Source organism: Diabrotica virgifera, chromosome 7 (assembly GCF_917563875.1).
Source record: "Diabrotica virgifera virgifera chromosome 7, PGI_DIABVI_V3a".
NCBI classification, from domain to species: domain Eukaryota; kingdom Metazoa; phylum Arthropoda; class Insecta; order Coleoptera; family Chrysomelidae; genus Diabrotica; species Diabrotica virgifera.
In genome coordinates, this window is record NC_065449.1 from 55,941,497 (window position 1) to 55,966,343 (window position 24,847).

General features: G+C 33.0%; 1 protein-coding gene across 2 annotated transcripts in view; it reads right to left on the reverse strand.

The window, feature by feature from the left end:
• LOC114334459 (all trans-polyprenyl-diphosphate synthase PDSS1) overlaps window positions 1–24,847 on the reverse strand; it is a 352,933-nt gene that overhangs the window by 65,770 nt on the left and 262,316 nt on the right. For both annotated transcript variants that reach the window (XM_050655543.1, XM_028284503.2), the window contains exon 4: window positions 13,468–13,609. In XM_050655543.1, coding sequence (XP_050511500.1) covers window positions 13,468–13,609 — 142 coding nt within the window. The remainder of the gene's footprint in view (window positions 1–13,467; window positions 13,610–24,847) is intronic.

The following is a 24,847-nucleotide window of genomic DNA, read 5'->3' on the forward strand; positions in this document are numbered from 1 at the left end:
ATTGCTCCTCTATTAAGTTTATTACTGACTTTTGTGTTTTGTTGGCAAATTCTTCTTATCCTTCTTTTGTCAGAATTTTTTTCCTCCAGTGTGGAAGATACCATTCTGGCAATACTGACTACTGACTATGTCGAACAAAAATAAGAGAAAACTATTAGAAAGAGCATTTGAAGAGAATAGATAAAACCAAGTAATAGAATCCAGTAAGCATAAAATAGTTGTAATAAGACTTTGTATAACAAGATCTTTGTTTTTGCCTTAAACATTGATCTCCTTCAGCATATGGGTGAGTCATGAGGAACTGTACATACTCTTACCTCGTATAGAGGCTCCTATGAGGAATAACAAATGACCATTAAAAAGTGTCTGCTCCCCTTGTTTAATAATATACAGGGCGAGTTTCGCATTTTGACAGAAATTTATATTCGTCATAATTTTTGAACGGTCAGATCGATGTGTCTCTTATTTTGGTCAATCGTTACACTATTACCACCTAATCAACTGATTTATTCAAACTAGAAAAAAATCAGGTCCGGCTTTAAAAAAATTAGTTCGTTTGAGTCTTAGAAAAAAGTTCACCCTGTATACGCTTTTTGAAAACTCTAATATGAATTTTACAAATTAGACAAATAGGCAATTAAAATGGCATATTTATTTTTTTCCGCACACGATTACTTAACTTTTTATAAAAAAAATCAAATTTCACTATGAATTAAAAGTTTGGTAAAGTGAACCATAGATTTAAAAAAAAAATATCTTTTATTACAAAAATAAATTTTTTTTGCACAAATAAGTAATTTATGTTACCATCCAATCAACTGATTTATTCAAACTAAAGAAAAATCAGGTCCGGATTTAAAAAATTAGTTCGTTTTGGTCTTAGAAAAAATTTCACCCTGTATATGCTTTTTGAAAACTCTAATATGAATTTTACAAATAAGACAAATAGGCAATTAAAATGGCATATTTATTTTTTCCCCACACGATTACTTAATTTTTTATTAAAAAATCAAATTGGTCAAAATCGGAATTTTAACCTAAAAATGAAAACAAAATGAACTCACGGTTTAACTCGCTACAACTCTGTTCCATTTTAATATTTTTTTTCTGAAATTTTTATAGCACATACCTCTTACCATTGTGAAGACTATGAAAATTGTTGTAGACTTTCAGTCTTCCTCTTGTAAAAGTTGCAACCTTGTAAATCGCAAAAATTAGGTGGAAAAATTTAAAATTTATCAATTTTATCACGTCTATGTTAAACTATAGAGTCCAAAAGAAGTGTTATGGGAAGTTTTAGATCTAGACGTGTTATAGAAAAAAAAAATGGTAAAACTTTTAATTTTAAGAAAAACGTTGTTGTTGTAAATTAATTTTTGTAAAAAAAGTTAATTTTTTTAAATGTATGCAAAAACTTTGCCAAACTTTTTATGCATAGTCAAATTTGATTTTAAAAAAAAAAAATAAGTAATCGTGTGGGGAAAAATAAATATGCCATTTTAATTGCCTATTTGTCTTATTTGTAAAATTCATATTAGAGTTTTCAAAAAACGTATACAAGGTGAAATTTTTTCTAAGACCCAAACAAACTAATTTTTTTAATCCGGGCCTGATTTTTTTCTAGTTTGAATAAATCAGTTGATTGGGTGATAACATAAATTAAATATTTGTTCAAAAAAAATTCATTTTTGTAATAAAAGTTATTTTTTTTTAATCTATGGTTCACTTTACCAAACTTTTAATTATTCATAGTAAAATTTGATTTTTTTTATAAAAAATTAAGTAATCGTGTGGGGAAAAAATAAATATGCCATTTTAATTGCCTATTTGTCTAATTTGTAAAAATCATATTAGAGTTTTCAAAAAGCGTATACAGGGTGAAATTTTTTCTAAGACCAAAACGAACTTATTTTTTAAATCCGGGCCTGATTTTTTCTTGTTTGAATAAATCAGTTGATTGGTGGTAACATAAATTAAATATTTGTTCAAAAAAAAATTAATTTTGGTAATAAAAGTTAATTTTGTTAAATCTATGGTTCACTTTACCAAACTTTTAATTCATAATCAAATTTGAGTTTGTTATAAAAAATTAAGCAATCGTGTGCGGAAAAAAATAAATATGTTATTTTAATTGCCTATTTGTCTAATTTGTAAAATTCATATTAGAGTTTTCAAAAAGCTTATACAGGGTGAAATTTTTTCTAAGACCCAAACGAACTAATTTTTTTAAAGCCGGACCTGATTTTTTTCTAGTTTGAATAAATCAGTTGATTAGGTGGCAATAGTGTAACGATTGACCAAAATAAGAGACACATCGATCTGACCGTTACAAAATTATGACAAATACAAATTTCTGTCAAAATGCGAAACTCGCCCTGTATATTATTAAACAATGGGAGCAGACACTTTTTAATGGTCATTTGTTATTCCCCATAGGGGCCTCTATACGAGGTAGGAGTATGTGCAGTTCCTCATGACTCACCCTGTATAGCTGTTGAGTAGTCGGTGGCATATGTAAAAATCGTTTGTAAGAAAAAAAAATAAGTTTTTGTTAGGTCATATTCTTTCCGACTGTATTTTCTAAATGTTATTATACACCATAATATTCGTATTTATACAAGGTACAATATAAAAACCAGCACCTCTATTACCAGTCAAAGTTTAATAATAATAAATATTAGTGCAAAGGCTAACGTATAGTAGTTACTAGAAACTTACAGTACAATATTATGAGTGAAAGCCACTAATAGCAATGTGTGAAAAGACTATTTAAATGGAATCTATTTAATACACTACATAGGTTTATAACCTGATAATTGATATTAAATTCCACAAACAAAATAAGTACCAACCAATGATTACAAGGCCCTAATTCAATAAGTTTGTTTTTCTTATAGTAGTCCATTTACTCACGGTTTGTGCTCCGAATTTTAAAGAACCGCTTGGATTGACACGAAAGGCATGCACAATGCACATAGCTAACATGTCAAAGAAAAAAATGATATTGTGCCGATGTGTGCTTTTGCCCTGGAGGTGAGTAGGTGAGTTGCCTAACATCCCCAGTAGTGCCGCTACCATCCCTTCTCGAGGGTAAAAAACATGTTCAAAATAAGTCCGGAAGTGAATAAAGTGACTAATTCTAAGCAACTTTTGTTCTATAGAATTTTTTCATCAAATCAATACTTTTCGAGTTATTTGCGAGTGAATCTGTTCATTTTTCAACAAAAAAAAAACACGTTTTTAGACGGTTTTTCGCAAATAACTCTTTCCAACAAAAAAAAGTTACCTACATTATTTTCATCGTAACTTACTTAATTTTGATGTTGGAAACTTTTTCATAAAACAAAAATTAAGCTTTTTTAAAACACTTTAAAAAAGTTGTCTAGTTGTTTAAAAACGCCTAGTTACTTTAGAAAAGTTGTAATGAGTTTTTCCCGAAAAGTGCTTGATTTTTTGATAATTTCACGTTGAAATATTTGATTTGGAATTTGTCGAGAAAGAACCCACTTTTGATTAGCTACAACTCTGCTTCTACTGGGTCTACCGACTTTATATACACCATTGTTTTCATTTATTTATAAGCTATATTTTGCCGATAATATTTTTTTTTTCGATAAAATACTTACTTATTGCGTTATTTGCAAAAAACTGTCTAAAATCGAGTTTTTTTTTTGTTGAAAAATGAACATATTCACTCGCAAATAATTCGAAAAGTATTGACTTGGTGAAAAACCTCTATAGGACAAAAGTTACTTAGAATTAGTCAGTTTATCCAATTCTGGACTTACTTTGAACGTATATTTTTTCACCCTCGAGATGGGGTGGAACTAACCCCCGGGGCAAAAGTACACACATCGGCACGATATCACTTTTTTTTTATTTGACATGTTAGCTCTGTGTATCCCAAATTTCATGTCAATCCAAGCGGTTCTTTAAAATTTGGAGGTTGTGCAATATTTTACATTTTACCATGACTGAATCGAATATCTCAGTTGAGCGAATTTTCTATATCCTTATTTTCCTTTATATCTCTTTCGTATATGTGATCACAAGTACAATCATACAAGAGTACCGAATAACCCATCAGTTTAATATAACAGTGTCCAAATAAATTTGCGTGAAAGTTTTCGTACATAATTATAATAGTGCAAAATATACATTTTTACATCACTCGAAGACTAAATCGGGTTGTGTAAATATGATGAAAATAGATGGGCATGTGAAAACATTCCAATGACAAACACTCAAACTGTGTACAAATGATAGTAAAGCTAAAAGTGAGATTTCATTAAAATTCACCAGATACCGCTTTCAATCAATGAAAGTTTTTGTTTTGGGGTTCAAGCAGTATAACAGAGGCGTATACGGTTGGTATAAGAAGGGTCATATTTTTTTATTAACTCTCTAATGAAATATATCTTTATTTCGCTAACTCTTTCTCCATATTTCGGTTCATCCCTTCTAATTGAACATTGGGCCCATTTAGTCCATTCACGGACGGTAAAATATTGCAAAACCTTCCAATTTTAAAGAACCGCTTTGATTGACATGAAATTTTTGTATGCACACATAGCTGACACGTCAAAGAAAAAAAGTTAAATTGCGCCGATGTGTGCTTTTGCCCTAGGGGCAAGTTTCACCTCTTATCGGGGGTGAAAAAATATACTTTCAAAATAAGTACGGAAATGGATAAACTAGTTCTAAGCAACTTTTGTTCTATAGCATTTTTTCACTAAGTTAATACGATTCGAATTATTTGCGAGTGAATACGTTCATTTTTCAACAAAAAAACCACGTTTTTAGACGGTTTTTCGCAAATAACTCAAAAAGTAAGAATTTTATAAAAAAAAACATTCTTAGCAAAATATAACTTATAAAAAAGTGAAAAAAAACTGTGTATGTCTGAGGTATCTAGACCCAGTAGAAGCAGAGTTGTAGGTAATGAAAAATTGGTTCATATTCGTCAAATTCCAAATCGAATATTTCAACGTGAAATAACCAAAAAATTAAGCATTTTTTGAGCAAAACTCTACATTTTTTTTAAAGTGTTTAAAAAAAGCTTTATTTGCGTTTTTTATCAACAAGTTTCTAGCATCAAAAGTAAGCAAGTTGCGCTCAAAATAAAGTTGGTCCCTTTTTTTTGGTAAAAAATCATGAATATCATCCCCTAATTAGCATCCCAAATGAAATTAATCGTTACCGCTTTACGAGTTATTTTATTCGTGTATGTATTTTATATATAGGGTGTCCCAAAAGTAGTGGAACGGTCGAATATTTCGCGAACTAAACATCGGATCGAAAAACTGAAAAGTACGTGTTCAATCATTTTCAAAAATCTATCCATTGACACCAAACACCAACCCCCACTACACCCCCTGGAGGTGGCGTGGGGGGTAACTTTAAAATCTCAAATGGAAACCCCTAGTTTTTCTTGCAGATTTGGATTCGTTATGTAAAAGTAAGCAACTGTTATTCAAGACATTTTTTCGAACTGTGGATAGATGGCGCTATAATTGGGAAAAACCATTTATCCTGATACCATAGGTAAATTATAGAAACGGTCTAACATCTCGAGAAATACACTTCAAAAATGAGAAACCAAAAAACAGGTTTTTAATATTTTTCGAAAACCCATCGACAAACACCAAAAATGACCCTCCAACCCACCCCCTGGAGACGGGGTGGGGGGTAAATTTAAAATCTTAAATAGCAACCCCCACTTTTTATTGCAGATTCGAATTCGTCATGAAAAATTAAGCAATATTTATTCTAAACATTTTTTAAAATTGCTTATAGATGGCGCTAATAAATCGTATTTTTCCAATTAGAGCGCCATCTATCAATAAGTCTAAAAAATGTTTCGAATAAATGTTGCTTAATTTTTCATGACAAATCTGAATCTGTAATAAAAAGTGGGGGTTGCTATTTAAGATTTTAAAGCTACCCCCCACCCCACCTCCAGGGGGTGGGTTGGAGGGTCATGTTTAGTGTTACTCGATAGGTTTTCGAAAAGTATTAAAAACCTTTTTTTTGGTTTCTCATTTGGAAGTGTATTTCTCGAGATATTAGACCGTTTCTATAATTTACCTATGGTATCAGGATAAATGGTTTTTCTCAATTATAGCGCCATCTATCCACAGTTCGAAAAAATGTCTTGAATAAAAGTTACTTACTTTTACGTAACGAATCCAAATCTGCAAGAAAAACTAGGGGTTTCCATTTGAGATTTTAAAGTTACCCTCCACCCCACCTCCAGGGGGTGTAGTGGGGGTTGGTGTTTGGTGTCATTGGATAGATTTTTGAAAATGATTGAACACGTATTTTTCATTTTTTCGATCCGATGTTTAGTTCGCGAAATATTTGACCGTTCCACTACTTTTGGGACACTCTGTATAATCTGTAAGTTTTACCGGTTCAAAGTGCTTATTTTTGAAAGGGCTGTAGTTGAATGGGCTTGAACGAGTCAGTAATCACAAGGGTGTGCAAATTTTGAACAGCCATATCTTAGCCAATTTTTGCCTTTCAGAAAAAAAATGCAAAATTTTCAGAATAGTAAAACTTATTTTTTTTTTTAAATTAAACATTAGCAAAATTTTAATTTAGAAACAAATGTTTTAAAAAATAAGAACTTAAGCCTGAGGCGCTCGATCGAAAAATCTAGAGGATGTGCGATCGAGCCCCGGCCGATGAATAGAAAAATAAAAAGGCCAACGTCGTAGTATAAAATTCAATAGAATCTACGACTTGGTCTGGAATAAACTGGTGTCTGATCGGCCTATGGGGGAGCGGTATGGCAAGGGATAAGGGCTTGTAGCTCGGTGATACTCCTCCATAGATCCCTACCGGAAGGGCGTTGACTCCTAAAAACGGTGTATATATCCTCCTCATTCGTTTCCTCATTGCTGAGTGTCGTGATTCCCTATAATACAAGCAACTACCTCTTTCCATCGGCTTCTGTCCTGAGCTTCCCTCTTTCTGTACTTGATCCGTCCATCGAGTAGGTGAGCGACCTCTACTTCTGCGCCCTTTAACGTTTCCCGAAATTATAAGTCTCTCAAGATTATCATCACTTCTTCTTACAATATGGCCGAAAAATTTTAAGACGGTGGAGAGGCAAATAGAGGAAAGTCGAGTCTGAATATTAAGCTCTTGGAGGATTGAGTGATTTGTTATGTGTTCCGACCATGAGATCCGAAGCATTCTTCTCCAGCACCACATTTCAAAGGCGTCAATCCTTTTTCTGTCGTCCGATTTCATTGTCCATGTTTCGGATCCGTAATTAAATATGGGAAAAATTAAGGCACGTACTAATCTTATTTTGGTGCTCTTCGACAAGCAGCGATCTTTCCAGATTTTCCATAATCGACTCATAGCGTTTTTGGCCATGCCTATTCTCCTACGTATTTCTGTTTCACAAGATCCTGTATTACTGATGTAGGATCCTAGATAATTGAACTCGTTAACCACTTCAAACTGGTCCAAGGCTCCTGTTGTCTGAAGTGAATTTGAATAATCTACTATCATAATTTTTGTTTTTTGTTTATTGATCTTGAGACCACATCTATTGCTTTCGGCTTCCACTAGCTGCAGCAGGCTGGACATTTCTTCTTAGGATGCTGTTATTAAGGTTGTATCATCTGCATATCTGAGATTTGAGATCTTCTTTCCTGTGATAGAAATACCGCCATTCCATTTGTCGAGTGCTTTTCTCATTATATATTCCCCATAGAAATTAAAAAGACTTGGAGATAGAATACATCCTTGTCGGACTGCTCTACCTATTTTAAAAGGATCGGACTTATGGTTTTCAATTCTTATTCTGGTTTCACTGTTCTCATATAGGCTTTTCACCAGAGCTGACAGATGATCAGGAGCCCCCATCTCATGTAGAACTTTCCACAAAACTGTCCAGTTTACACAGTCAAATGCCTTCTGATAATCCAGAAAGCAGATGATTATCGGAATTTTGAATTCTCGTGCTTTCTCAACGAGTTGTCGCATATTAAGAATTTGCTCCCTTGTGCCTTTACCCTTCACGAAGCCTGCCTGTTCTTGTGGTATTTGTCTATCCAGGTATGTCTGCATGCGACACTTGATGATTCTCAACAGAATTTTACTTGGGTGTGAAATTAGTGAAATGGTTCGGTAGTTACTACATTTTGTGGTTACGCCTTTCTTATGAATGGGAGTAAATAGTGCGGTACACCAATCGGTGTATATATATAATGCTTAATTTCATTTGAGATGCTAATTAGGGGGTGATTTTTCCGATTTCTTTTGCCAAAAAAAGGGACCAGTTTTATTTGAAGCGTAACTTAACTTTTGATGCTAAAAACTTTTTTAAAAACAAAAATAAAGCATTTTTTAAACACTTAAAAAAGTTGGAAGACCTCCAACATATGTACATATACCATCTCTCTGGGGTGATTCATTTAGACGTACTTTTTTGGTGGGGTTTTGATAAAAGATCGTGCATGAATCGTATGACCTGACGTTGCGTTTTTATTCAGTATTGTTTGACATTTCATCCTGAAAAGACTTAGCTCAGCACAACGTCTAGAAATTATTCAGCTGTATTAGGAAAATAGGCGTTCAATGAGTAACGTGTTTCGTGAGCTTAGCGCAACTCATGGTCCACATAATTGGCCTACCTAACTAGAGTTGCACAAGTTTGACTTGAATGTTTGAACTTGACTTGAGTTTGACTTAACTTCAAGTCAATCCTTCTGACAAATATTTCAAGTCAAGTCACACTAGTCAATCGTACAGGTTTGAAAATTCAAACTGTTTGTCAAACTAGTTTTAAAGAGTTTGAAAAATAATTTATTTAGTAGATATACCTTTTTGTCGAGATTGACATGTTAGTTGCCAATTAAGATAAGAAAAGTAATAATACAATGAGTGCCACATAAAAGTAACTTAATAGAGGAAGCGATTATAATCAAAATAGGGTCGTAAATTTAAATTTCTTGAAAATGATTCCTGAATGCTTAGAACTGCTTGCTGGCAAGTTTCGTTTTATCCATATAACGTTTTTATATTTAAGTGTTACTAGATTAATACAAAGAATTCGTTGGATAGTTTTTTTATTATACAAATTTAATTTTAATCTACTTTCAAGTATTACGTAACGCAAGATGGGGGGAAGGGTCATGTAAAACGTTACGGCGCGTTACACGGGGAGGGAGTAGGATGGTTCGAACAGCGCATTACGTAACATTGTTTTTTTTAACTTGAATAAAAAAACTACCGAATCACAATCTTCCACCTTTTCAACTTTCGTTTATATTTTACATAGAACCCCTGGATTGTATTATATTGACCCCTCACGCTCCGCTTATGTTACAATAGGACAAAATAGTATTCAAGTGAAAAAATCTTAAAATTTGTACTTAGCAGATCAAGCACAGTAACATGTGTCTCAATGGACAGCTCAAAATAAAATGATTTGGAATTTTTACGACTTTCTTTTATTAAAAAAGGCATTTATTTATCTTAGGGCCAGTTCGAAAAAATATCGGGTACCAAGCTGCTAGTTCACTCGAAAATACAATACAAAAGTATTGCTGTAAATTCGTTGGTATTTCTTTAAAATTCAAAACTAACCATTGGGTTATTAGACCTGGATCCTGCGTACCAAAAAAAGTTTATTAATAGTAAGCTGAAAATTTGTTAATAGCTTAACGGTGTCTAGTCGGACAAACTTAGATGTACGGGAACACTGGAACGGTGGAAGTTTTAATTGTGGAACAGTTTAAAAATTTGGAACGTTAGATTACGAAAACGTCCCATGTATTTTGTCGGACATAACATCCAATTGATTTGTTACTCTTTCATTAAACTCATGCAAAAATCAGACTGCTATTACTAACCAACATGATTCCTGTCATTTGACATATCCTTTATGTTCCACTCATTAAAATGCCCAGTTGGTGATAAACACCAGTCTGATTTTTGCATGAGTGTTTAATGAAATGGTAACAAATCAATTCAAAGTTCTGTCGGACAAAATACATGGAACGTTTACGTAGTCTGGCATTCCAAATTTTTAACCTGTTCCACAATTAAAACTTTTCCTGTTCCAGTGTTCCCATACATCAAAGTTTGTCTGACTAGACACCGTTAAGCTATTAACAAATTTTCAGCTTGCTATTAATCAACTTTTTTTTGGTACGCGGGATCCAGGTCTATATGGTTTTATACTTACAATTTAAATTTCTTTCGGATACAGGCTACAAATGTTGGGTTTAAATTTTTAAAAAATTAATGTATAAATATGCATTAATAGTATGGTATAAGTAGACCCAAACCCAGACATCCAAAGTGAAAGTTATCCTCCAACACCAAATTGTTCTATATGGTCCACATAATGTTAAGAAAAAAGTCACACCATTTTGAGCGTCGGGTTTGGGGGGGAGAGGGGGAAGAAATCGGTAAATTCGGAGTTTTTTACGTTTTTCGTCAATATTTCTAAAACTATGCGGTTTCTAAAGGAGTCTACATAAAATTTAAAACAAAAAAGGTCCTATACATATTTGTTATAAAATCAACGGTTCCAGAGCTACGGAGGGTGAAAAGTGGAAGTTTTCGATACTTTTTATATTTTTTGGGCAATTTATAATATTATTACTGATGAAAGAAATTTTCTTTAACAGTATTTATTGTGTTTTGTAAATAAAATTTGCTATTTCAGTGGCATGTTAGTGATAACCCCTTGAAGAAACGTCAACCTCACCACACAATATCATCATCAATTGCCCAAAAAATATAAAAAATATCGAAAATCTCCGCTTTCCACTCTCCGTAACCCTGGAAGCGTTGATTTTATAACAATTATATATCGGACCTTTTTTGTTTTAAATTTTATGTAGAACAATTTTGTATAGAACATTGTTTACGCTAAAGTATAGTTTTAGAAATATTGACGAAAAACATAAAAAATCTACTAATTTACCGATTTCTCCCCAATCTCCCCTCCAAACCGGACGCTGAAAATGGTGTAACTTTTTATTGAACAATATGTGGACCATATAGAACAATTTGGTGTTGGAGGAAGACTCTTACTTTGGATGTTTGGGTTAGGCCTTTTTTTGACCAGTTATACTATACTACCTCCGTAACTTTGGAACCGTTCATTTTAGAAGGATTATGCATTGGGCCTTTTTTATTTCAAATTTAATGTAGAACAATTTTTTGTCGAGGGTTGTTCATGCTAAACCGTATAGTTTTAAAAACATTGACGAAAAACGTAAAAAACTACGAATTTACCGATTTCTCCCCCCTCTCCCCTTCAAACCCGGCGCTCAAAATGGTGTGACTTTTTTCTGAACATTATGTGGACCATATAGAACAATTTGGTGTTGGATGATAACTTTCACTTTGGATGTCTGGTTTATGCCATTATTTGGATCAATTGTATCATACTATAAGACGCTATAAGCTTTCTTAATAATTATTATCCTAACTGGCGCGTTTATTGGGTTTTATTTGTCTGTCTGCGGTTTAAATAGCATATCAGCCAATACATTTCGATGTTTATTGAAATTCGCCAAAAAAAATTTTTTGGACCTTGTTGGGAGGGGGGATTTCCCCTTCCCCTCCCCCACCAATTACTACCCCACCCATTGATCCGCCACTGAACAAATAAACACGTTGCGTAATATTCAAACTTTTCAAATTGTTTGAAGATGTTTGAATTCAAGTCAAACCTAAAGATATCGAAATCAAGTCAAGTCAAACTTTTTTATACGAAAAGTTTGATTTTCAAGTCAAGTCAAGTTTGTTGAGTAAAATCAAACTAGTTTGACTTGATGCATCTCTATACCTAACGCACAATTCGCTATACAATCAGTAAGTTTAAAACCCAGTTTTCATTATTGGATAACACATGACTAAATAAATCAAATCCAGCACATACTGAAGAAAACATAGCGGCGGTAGCGGATGGTGTACGCGAATATAACTAAGAATCGATTCAATTAGTTCAAAACCTACAAAATTCAATTAGTGCAAGATCTGAGGCCGATCGACCTTCCGAGTCGTCACCGTTTCAGTCGAAGTGCTCTTGATAAGCTTGCAGAAGATCCACTGTTTTCGAAAAAAAATTGTGTTTCGATGATAACCATTTTTGGCTTAATGGGGACGTGAATAAACAAAATGCCCGCATTTCGGTTGATGAGAAACCCGAAGAAGTTGCCATTACGTTCAGAAAAAACAATTGTTTGGTGTGGTTTATGGGGCGGTGTAATCGTCGGTCCATATGTCTTTGAAACAGAGGTCGGCCAGAATGTTACTGTAAATGGAGACCGTTATCGCGCCATTATAACGGACTAATTGGTGCCAGAAATTGAAGCTCGTAGTTTCAATGACATTTGGTTCCAAAAATATGGCGCCAATTGCCGTGAAAGCATGGCTTTACTGCGAAAACGATTCGGTAAGCAATTTATTTCACGCTTCGGACCAGTGAATTGGCCGCCTATATCCTGTGACATCACACCTCTTGATTTTTTCGTTAGGAGCTACCTAAGTCCAAAGTCTACATGAATAAACCGGCTACGAGTGAGGCATCGGAGGCCAATATTACCCGAGTCATTTTTCCAATACCAATTTAAATGATCGAACGCGTCACCGAGAATTGAAACTTTAGAAACGACCATCTTAACAGCAGTCACGGTCAGCATTTGAAAGAAATTATCTTTAAGAAGTAATTGTAAGGAATTGTTCTTTTAAATGACAATAAAGATTTTCAAATAAAATTCATTTTTTTCATTGTTTTTTCTTTTTGACAAAAGAACCTCGAAGGGCCTGTTTCACCAACGACAAATAGTAGTTTATTCTATGAATAAAGTTATTCGACCAATAAACTGACATTTCTCCATTTTACTAACGTCAAATAAGAATTATTTTGCTTATTTATCAAATAAATACTTTACTCTTCGAATAAATTGGCAAGCTAATCTCGCTGTAAATATTTATAAGAAAGTAAATTCGCCAGTTTAACTTTAAATCATCAAAATTATATTGAAACAAAATATAAATATAAATATAAACGTCTATTAAATTTTATTCGACGAATAGTATATTTATATATTCTATTAATTGATTTATTTGTTGTTTGTGAAACCGGACCTAAATGAATCGCCCTTTATAAGGATAACAGTTATCATTGTCAACCTGGTGGAGAAGGCACATGGAGAACACGTACATTAGCAAATTAGGAACCTTTGTACTCGCTCTTATATTTATGTTTAACGTATATTCAAGTTTTTGTATCTATATTTACTTGCTTGTGATATGCTGTTTTATTAAATCAAACAAACATATTTTTTTTATTCTTCTTCTATATTTTGTATTTTGTATAGAAAGACAAAGTTTCTAATTTGCAATGGGTACAATCCAAAATAGTGTATGTATTTAAGTACTTATTTTAGCAGTAGTAAATATATTGGAAAAAAATAAATAACTTACTTGTTTGTGGTTCCATTTGACATTAACACTAGGTTTACCCCTTCGAAAGTCTGACTGATCGATGACATCGTCGTGAACAAGTGAGGCTGTGTGGATCATTTCTGATATCATCGCTACTTCTCTTTGCGATGATAAAAGACCACTGAAACAAAAATAAATAATTAAAAACATAATTGTATAGATTTTTGGATGCATAAATGTGTGTTATACTGTTAATCACGCTTAATACAATTAATATAAAATATGTTTTGCGCCTAATTCTGAATAAAAATGTTATTAACCAAAGCCACTGACCATAAGCAAATATCAAACATTACTTGGCCGTGAAATGTTTGTGCTGCTGCAATGTTTTCATGTGTAAAACATTGATCCCAGAATATGATTTAATTTATAACGTGCCTTTTTGTTACACCCTGTATACATACTATCCGACTATTCTTCTTAACATTCTTACTGCAACACACCAGAGAACCGCCTTACTGCTACACATAACCCGGTCTATATAGACATTTGAAATAACAAAAATTGCCGGAGAGCCAAATTTTGGTGGAGAGCTAGGGTAGGTATACCATAACAAATAAAGTTTTAAAAGTCCCCATCGATCTCATGTGTGCAACAAATGTCATTCGGGGTCAAAGGTTAAAATTTGAGATTTTTTGGATTTTTTTTTCGAAAACGTTAAGTTTTATTAAAAAAGAACATTAAAGCAAAGTTGTAGATCTTAAAATTCTCTACAAAAATAGTCCTTACTATTTTTTTCCTAAGAGTTGCCATTCCTGAGATATCGCGATTCTAAGAGTCATATTATACATGATATGCACACGTTTCCACACCACCTGTGAGGTAGTGTACTCGGCGCGTTTTTTACCGTGGTTTCCCCTGCAGGCCTACTCCACTAACTGTTTTGACAATTTTAGGATAATTTAAGGAAACAATACCGGTCAAGTTCTAGATATTACATTATTATTGATATTGATTATTGATATTGCTATTGATTTTAGGTTAACTATTGTTTTGATTTTTTTTTTAGATATTTTAATCAGATTCATATTCTTGAAAGTCTACTTCAACAGTCAAGTCTTCTTCGATTTCATCTTCTTCCTCTTCCTCTTGCTGGATGTTCAAAAATTGTTCAAATGTGACTGAGTCATTGGTCTCTTCAATAAAATCACAGGAGTCTTCCTCTGTTGTACTGAACTGGACTTTTGAGCAAGACTGACTGAGCAGTTGGTACACGCTAGAGAACACAGCAACCCGACTTTTTTACATCCACATTTGGTACTACAACCTTTTTTGCAATTGCAAAAAATTGTGTTAAGGAGTTTTTCTGGAGCAGGTGGGAGTAAGGTTTTAATCGGTTCCAGAGTATTATCTATTAATTTCCAACCCCAGTCTTCTGGATTCAGTTCATTGCCTAGCCATGTTTGAACTTGATAATATACTCGATACAAATGTTGAAAAGCAGATGCTGATGTTGGAGAAAGACATAATAGTTGTACTTGTTTCTTGTTTCGCGTATTTTTTACAAAAGTTAAGTATCGGTATTTATCAAGACAACTAATTTTTTTGGAGCTCCATAAACCGCAAGAAGAAAGCGAATTCCTTCCGTAATTATTGTTTGCGGTGTGGAATCAAGTTCTGTAAAAACTTTAGAGCAGTCAGTCAAATCTTTTTTTTTTTCAAATAATTTAAGTACTGACGTTTTGCCCTTTCTGTATATTGCTGACGTAGTGTCGCAGCCGGTTATCACATACAAAAATTAAATATACTTTTGGCATTTGGGATAAGCCGATAAACTTTTCGAAGAATATATCTCTGTTCGCTGTTGAGCCCTTCCAGGTTTCAGAAAATAAATAACTTTATCTACTGGAGTCCTTGCAATAAGCAGTACTAGCAAATCAACATCTTCACCAACTACAATTACTGTTGTGTTTGTTGCCTTAAAATTTTCAATTGCTGTCTCAATTATAAGGACATCTGCGTCATTTTTAGCTTGTTTCACTTCAATATTCGCAGCTGTAATTTGTCAGTTAACATGGAAATGAAACGAGATTTATTATTAATGATAGCGAAAAATTGTTGTTGATTCGCTGGAACTGTTATATTTTCATCAAAGATAATCTCGGAACCCGATGATGTTTTTGTAATTCGACGACGTTGTTCTGTAGCTTTAATATTCTTTGTCGAGTCACTGTAGCCGTCAAATACCACTGTCACTGTAAGCCCGTAATGTCTGCTAAATGGTAGACGCTTGTAATAAGTACTTATATTCACTTGAACTGAACCTTTAGCACTAAAAGAAACAGATAATATGAACGAAACCTACGGACAATACTGTAGCCATTGTTTACAATAATCGACAATCTGTTCTTTTTTTCAACAATGGTACAGCCAAATGTTTTTCAAGGCCACGTGGATAGAGGAAATTCAGTTTGGGACTGATTATCTTTTGAAGAAATATTTTCAGAATGCAGTGGAACCTCGATAAGTCGGATTAATCGGGACCGCGGCCGATCTGGGTTATCGAAAATCCGAGTTAGCCGGAGAATATGGTAAAAATTAGTAAAATACATATAAATAATAAACAAGTACACATTATAATTGCAGAAACCTGAAATACATTTATGCACAGTACATCTTAATTACGTCCAGTAGTAGGTATACAGTATTGTTCATTTCTTGGTAAAAAACTCAGTCAAAGTGAAAAGATGTTTGTTTTGTCTGATGAAAATCGGTCCGGGTTAGCCGGACTTCCGAGTTATCGGGGGCCGACTTATCGGGGTTCCACTGTAGTATAATATATTATATAAAAGAGACACAAATATTCATTTATACTTGTCTTAAGTGCCACATTATGTATACATATACGTGGCTTATAATATGTGCATATAATGTATAAAGTAACTTTTAAAATCGCGACATCTCAGGAATGGTAACTCTTAGTAAAAAAATTGTAAGGGATATTTTTGTAGAGAATGTTAAGATATACAACTTTGGTTTGATGTTTTTTTTTTGATAAAACTTACCGTTTTCGAGAAAAACCCAAAAAATCTCAAATTTTGACCTTTGACCCTGAATAACTTTTGTTGCACACATGGGATCGATGGGGACTTTTAAAACTTTATTTGTTATGGTAAACTCTAGCTCTCCACCAAAATTCGGCTCTCCGGCAATTTTTGTTATTGGCCAACTATTTTGATGTCTAAGTTGACCGGATTAACACCAGAGAATATAATGAACGCACGGCAGTGGAAAGGTGATGTTCTTCACGATGTTATAATAGGTTTGTTCGTAGAACGATCAGCAACCGTTGCCAACCGTCAGACGCAAGCGCGTTCGTAGTCTACGAACTCGAACTGTTAACTGCGCAGCGCTAACTGTTAACTGCGCATGCGTCTGATGGTTGGCAACGGTTGCTGATCGATTGGATCGTACTACGAACAAACCTACTATACCCTGTTCGTGACACTTCAACAGCCAGGGTACTGAAGCGTTTTTTCGACAGGTTATACCTATAATGTTGGGGCCACAGTAACGTCTAATGCCGTTAATTAACGCATTATTTGCGTTACAGAAATGGCAAATAATACGTTAATTAACGGCATTAGACGTGACTGTGACCCTAGCATAAGAACAAATTGTACCTATTTCCTGCGTAGGATGTGGCGGCCGTTTTTATTTATAAACAATTTAGTGTCAAAAACGGCCTTTTTCCTTTTTTTCAAATTAATGAAAAACGTTAAGACTTATGGTTTTCTTAGTACAAACATCTTCGAGAGAACGGAAAAAGTTTTTTTCTGCAACCGTCCCGAAAATAAAACTTTCGGTATGATTTATTGAATCGAAAGTACCATTTTACACAACTCATACCGAAAGTAGCTACTTTCGGGACTAATTTGTTCACTTTCGGGACGCTTTTTTTACTTTCGGGACGATTTTGGGTAGCTAGGTAACGACTTTGACAATAACATCAACTTTGTATTTTATTATGACAACGCCTGTCAAATAAATTTCGTGTGTGTTTTCGCTCAGATTTTCGTTTTTCAATTCCAAGTAATGGAAATCAGCAGTGAAACTAATGTAGCAGAGGGGATACGTAGAAAATTATTTAAGAAATAAAATTCACATAGCTTCATAGATTGAAAATGGCCTCAACCAAATTAATATCTCAAAAAATACTAAAAGTACTGACACGTCTAACACTAATTTCAATACTGCCACTTCTGTTAATATTCCTAACAATATCAATGTAAATAATTGTTTATAATTGTGTTATTTATATTCATGAGTAGATTTTTCTAATGTTGAATTCACGAGAGTAATTTGAAAGTCTTTAATAAAAGTTCATAAGTAAAGTTTATCCATATATTCTTTTTAACGTACAAAACGGCTGCAGAAAAAATATTGTACGTAACACGATCCAAAAGTTATTTTACGAGATTCACAGGATTCCAGGACTCGCCTACGGCTCGCCCTGGAAACTTCCTACTCGTCCCTTAAATATCTCTTTCGGAACTCGTTACGTAAATTACTATAAAATGGCGTATTACAATGTTTAATATACTCATTTATTGTAAGTATAATTGCAAAAAAAGGTCGAAATTTCAGAAAAATTAATTTCACAATAACTATTATAAAATAAGTGTACAGCTTTGAAATTTTTGTCAAATGAGGGTTCTTGATTCCTAAAATGTGACAAACATTTCAAAGCTATTCATTCAATTGTTTAAATTTTATTCAAATTATTTATCTCAGAGAACTTTTTTTTGCAATAACACAAGTCAGAAAAAACTAATGTTAGAACCATTCTACAGCTGTCAATTGAAAGAGCATGAGCTAAACGTTCAAATTGGTTTAAAAAAAGTGAATAAAAAGTGCATTTATTAGTAATAAATAACTATGCAAAAGTATCGTCAATATTTTATTGTAAACTTTTTGAATAACTTTTTAAAAAAAAATCTATTTTTTACCGTGTTTTAGGTGCACAACTACTAAGTAATGTTATGTATATGATACTTGATGAAAAATTGTAATAAATATATCTAATATATTATATAAAAAAATAAAAAGTTTGTAAGGAAAAATTGACCATACTTTTGCATAATTATATTATTACTAATAAATGCATTTTTTATTCACTTTTTTTAAATCAATTTAAAAATTTAGCTCATGCTCTTTCATTTGACACCTGTAGAATGGTTCTACCAGCATTTTTTTCTGACTTATGTTATTGTAAAAAAAGCTCTCTGGGATAAACAATTTGAATCAAATTTAAACAATTGAATGAATCGCTTTGAAATTTTTGTCACATATTAAGCACCAAAGAACCCTAATTTGACAAAAGTTTCAAAGTTGTACACTTATTTTTAAAATAGTTATTGCGAAATTATTTTTTTGAAATTTCGAACTTTTTTCGCAATTATATTAACAATAAATGAGTATATTAAACTTTGTAATACGCCATTTTAAAGCTTTTTCCATTCTCTCGAAGATGTTTGTACTAAGAAAACAATATGTCTTACTGTTTTCCATTAATTTGAAAAAAAAAGGAAAAAAGCCGTTTTTTGGCACTAAACTGTTTATAAATAAAAATGGCCGCCAGATCCTACGCAGGAAATAGCTACAATTTGTTCCTATAGGTATTTCCTGTCAAAAATACGCTTCAGTACCCTGGCTGTTGAAATGGCATGGAAAGAACCTTATTACCCTGGACTATAAAGCCTTATTACCGAACAAATTATATTAATAAAACCTTGCTGCAGAACACTAATTAATTACCCTGTAATTTTTTCAGTCTTTTTGGATTCCTTTCTAATAAATGGAATATACCTAATATGATGGTTTTCTCGCATTCTGTGGATGGCGACTCATCTTCATCGCCGATATAAATTAATTAACCTATGAATTTTAAATGCCATACACGCGTACCATATTAAGCGTACTTTACTCGGTCAATATTATTGATATTGACCGATATTGATATTGATGCAATATTATTGACCAATAAATGGTAAGAAAACGGTAGTTTTCACACGGCTCAATAATATTGATCAATAAAGGAAAAAAACGGTAGCCCTCACACGACTCAATAATATTGATCAATAAAGTGTCAGTTTCAATTGTGCAGTCAAGGAGAATGGATCTAGAGTTTCTAATCGCATCTGCTTTGGTTCTCAAGAAGAGGAAAAAAAGGAGGCAAAGAACAGGGTGGATAAAAAACTGGTTAAATAGACGTAGCCCAGTAACTGAACGGGGAATACGGCGATACCGTGTAATTTTCAGGGTCAAGCCCGAATTGCATGAAAATTTGGATTTTGGTTCTACTTACCCTCCACTTCAAAGTTGAACTTGTGCAGTTGGTTGCTTTTACTTGGGGGGTGACAGTCGCCCCTTCTCGGGGATGAAAAAACATACGTTTAAAATAAATCAGGAAATTGATAAACTGACTAATTCTAAACAACTTTCATTCTATAGAGTTTTTTTAACTAAGTCAATAATTTTCGAGTTATTTACGATTGAAAATGTTTATTATTCGACAAAAAAGAACACGTTTTCAGGTGGTTTTTCGCAAATAACTCAAAAAGGTGAGAAGTTTATCAAAAAAATATTCTTATTAAAAATGTATGAGCTTAGGCAAGGATGTTGTTTGTCTCCGACCTTATTTAAAATGTATATTCGTTCGTTGCAATCCGTGACTGCACGCCGGGGTTTGTCCTAGTTGGGTCAGAGAGAGCAGTATATGTGCCTCCTGATGAGAGACTAATAAGTTTCGAAACCGGTAGAGGTGCTTGCTGCACTCTCTGATTGAACTGGAATAATGATGCGGCTGTAGTTTCGTGTTGCAACGAAATTGAAAATGGTTATTCATTTTTGATTTATATATTCAATTATCGCTAGAGCAGTGGAGGAAACCAGTATCCGGAGTGAGAATAGACATAGGAGGTGGCTAAATGTTTAACAACTGTGTTTTTCGCAGATGATCAGGTAGTCGTAACGAATGATGAGGATGATATGGACTACATGTTTAGAAAACTAAAGAAGGAATATGAAAAATGGGGCTTCGATATGAATATGTCAAAGACAGAGTATCTTAAAATAGGGGATGATGAAGAAGATCCAGAGTTAGGAATTAGAACCACAAAAACATGTAAAGAATATAAGTATCTCGGATTTATAATATCTAAAAAAGAAACTACCAAAAGAGACATCGAAAACAACGCAGCAGGGCAAAAAAGCGGTAAACATTCTAAGCTCTCTACTATGGTCTAAGTCTAAAGATATTATAAGACAAAAAACGAAATTGACAATCTATCGAACCTTGATAGAGCCTATTATGACTTATGGAGCAGAAGTTTGTCAGATCACGAAAAAAGATAGAAAAAGAATAGAAGTAGTAGAAATGGATTATCTGAGAGCGTGTGGTATATCCAAAAAAGATCACATCCGGAATGAAGATATTAGAAGGAGGACAAATACTGTATATTCCAGTGCAGATAGAATTGAAACGAGACAACTAGTATCGTATGGTCAGATAAAACGAATGAATGAAGATAGATGGGCAAAGAAAGCTTTAAATTATATACCTACCACAACAAAGAAGAAGAAGGGGGAATGCCTTCAGTTGCCTGGGAAGAAAATGTACGGCACATAACGGACAGAAAACGATGGCAGTCGAAATTAGAGAAGCGGCAGAGGCTGTAGGAACGTCGCTTATAGATAGATAGAAAAATGTAGTATAAAAAAAATGAAACAAATTATTTATTACTGAAGTCTATAGACCCAGCAAAAGTAAAGCTGTAACTCATGATTAATATGTTCTTATTCGCCAAATTCCAAATCGAATATTTCAACGTGAAATAACCAAAAAATGTAGCACTTTTCGGGAAAACCGCATTAAAACTTTTTTAAAAAAGCGTTACAAAAAGCTTTATTTTTATTTTTTTATAAAAGTTTCTAGCATCAAAACTAAGCGAGTTACGGTCAAAATAAAGTTGGCCACTTTTCTTGTTAAAAAAAAGTCGTGAAAATCTCCCCCTATTTAGCACCTCCAAGGAAATTAATCGTTACCGTTTTACAAACAATTTTTCTTTACTTATATATTTTTTATATGATCTGTAAGTTTCACCGGTTCAAAGTGCTTATTTTTGAAAGGGTTATTGTTCAAAGGGCTTGTACGCGTCACTAGTCACGAACGTATGCAAACTTTGAGCAGCCATATCTTAACCAACTCTTGTTTTACAGATATTTAAAATGAAACTAGCATATTTATAAAAGCAAAACCTACATTTTTTACTCTTTGAGATTATTTGTAACACTATTACGTTTTGGTAAGTTGTTTTGGAAAAAAGAGCATTTTTCCAAAATTTTAGAAAAATAATTTTTACTATAAAATCAATTTTTTTCCAAAAATATGCACTTCGAAGCGGTCAAACTTAAAGCTCATATTAACAATACACACATATAAAGTAAATGGTAAAGCGGTAACGATTAATTTTATTTAGAATGCTAAATAGTAGGAGATTTTCGCGGTTTCTTTTACCAAAAAAAAAAGAACCAGCTTTATTTTGACCGTAACTCACTTAGTTTTGATACTAGAAACTATTATAATAAAATAAAAATAAATCTTTTTTTACACAACTTAAAAAAAATTAATAAGTTTTCCCGATAATTGCTTAATTTTTTGGTCATTTCACGTTAAAATATTCGGTTTTGAATTTGAAGAATAAGACCGTATTTTTCATGAGCTACACTTTTGCTTTTACTGGATTATAAACTGGATCCATAGACTTCGTGCTATAGAAAATACTCACTTTTGAGATATTTGCGAAACACCATCTGAAAACATGTTTTTTTCTTGTTGACAAATACATATTTTCACTGGCAAATAACTCGAAAAGTATTGACCTAGTTAAAGAACTCTATAGAACAAAATTTACTTAGAATTAGTCAATTTATCCATTTCCAGACTTATCTTGAACGTATGTTTTTTCGCCCCTTCCCCCTCCAAGTAAAAGCAACCAACGGCACAAGTCCAACTTTGAGGTGGAGGGTCAGTAGAATCTAAAACCAAATTTTTATGCAATTCGGAGTTGACTTTGAAAAGTACAGTCAAAAACGGTTATTTAAACAATTTAGGAGGCTAATATGGTTCCATAAAGGTGGGAAACTATGTAATGTAATGTTAATTGATACGTTTATACCGATAATTTTCACCTCTATTAGTTTCATCGCTTTTATTTCACAATGTATTATGTTTTCCACCTTTTGCGTTATTTTGTCGGTTATAAGCGCGCTCATTACTGCATAATTATCAATATATGTGATCTATTATATTTCTGTTATTTATTACACGAACTTTGTGTTCAATCATGCAAAAACTCAATCTAGGCGCACTATATAGGGTGTAACAAAAAGGCAGGTTATATCACATATGCTGGGACAAAAATAGTTCGATTGAACCTAACTTATCTTAGTACAAATGTGCACATAAAAAAGTTACAGACCTTTGAAGTTACAAAATGAAAATAGAGTTTTTCCAATGTCGAAATATATTAGATTTGATATTTTTTATTGAAAATGAACATGTGGCATTCCTATGGCCGATAAAAAAATAACAGGGAAATTTGTGCACCCCATAAAAACTGGGGGTTTTGTTCCTTTAAACAACCCCTCTATGTGGTGGATTTTACAAATGTTCAAAATATCTCGGTAAAAACTGGTTTATTGAAAGAGTACTAAGAGGCAAAAAAGTTTTTTAAAACATTGTGTTTAACTAATGGTAGCACAATGATAATTTAATTGGAACGCACACAAATGTTTGGGGGATGGGTTTTAGGGAACAAAACCCCCATAAAATTTTTATGGGATGCCCAAATTTCACTGTTATTTTTTTTAAATGTTCCTGCTATAAGAATGCCACATGTCCATTTTCAATAAAAAATCTCTAGTAGTTTTCGATATATTGGAAAAATCGATTTTCATTTTGTAACTTCGAAGGACTGTAACTTTTTTTATGTGCACATTTGTACTAAGGTACTTAAGTTAAGGTTCAATCAAACTTAATTTTTGGTACCAGAATATGTGATTTAATATATGACCTACCTTTTGGTTACACCCTGTATAATTACTGTATGTGTGATCTATGATATTTCTGCTATTTATTACACGAACTTTGTGTTTAATCATGCAAAAACTCGATCTAGGCTCACTATAGACACAGAAAAATTTAGCTAATTGTCTCCTTGTCATTTCTGGTGCAATGTAAAATCAACCTTCAAATTCATTTAGAATGTCTTTAGTAACTGCTTACGAAGTTACGAAATGGAACCGAATTGCACATTTGCAGGTGGTAATTAAGCCTGACACTGAAATAGTCATTATATCAATAGCTAAAGTAATGATAGGTACTTTATAGGTTCTTTGCACTTAAAAATAATTTTATTTGGTATTTATACATGTCTATGGAAATATACGTTAAAGTTTCTGTTTTTTCTATAGATTTTTCTCGGTTTGTTTTTTGGACCTTGGACGTACCTATGTACTTTTTTATTCATAATAATAACATTGCCATCTTCACATCCGAGTCGTATCCTGCTCACATAAATACACTTATACTGGAAAAAGAAAACTAAGAAAGGGGTGGCAGCTCACTAGGCACCCAGAAGATAAAACAAATCTTAATAGAGCTTGCAGATTACTCAAAAGAAACTTGATTCAACATAAAGACAATCGAATCAACAATTATTTAAAGAACCTCTCACCTGCAGATGATACAAATTATTCTCTGTGGAAACTAACAAAAAAACTTAAAGACAACGAACAAATGAATATGCCAATCAGGAAACCAAATGGCACATGGGCTAAAACTGACAAAGATAAAGCATATACTTTCGCAAATCATTTATGCGAGGTATTTCAACCGCATCAGAGGGAAGTATCAGCTGAAAAAGAAGAAGTTATTGATGAAATCGTAAACGCACCATATCAAATGGCTCCACCTATTAAAATTTTTAAGCAATCTGAAGTTAAAGAAGTAATTGATAATCTGGAAAATGAGAACTCACCTGGATATGATATAATATCTAGCTTGGTACTAAAAAATCTACCCAACGAAGGTTTAAGTTTAATTACTTATATATTTAATTCAATATTGGTTATTTTTCACTCCAATGGAAAGTAGCTCAAATTGTTCTAATCCCAAAACCTAATAAGGATCACACGGAAGTATCTTCATATCGTCCAATAGTTTGTTGCCTATTATATCCAAAGTATTTGAGCGGCTGTTCCTGAGAAGACTACAGCCTGTTGGATAGAAGCAATGTTTTACCTAATTATCAGTTTGGTTTTAGAAAACAACATGGTACCATCGAGCAAATTCATA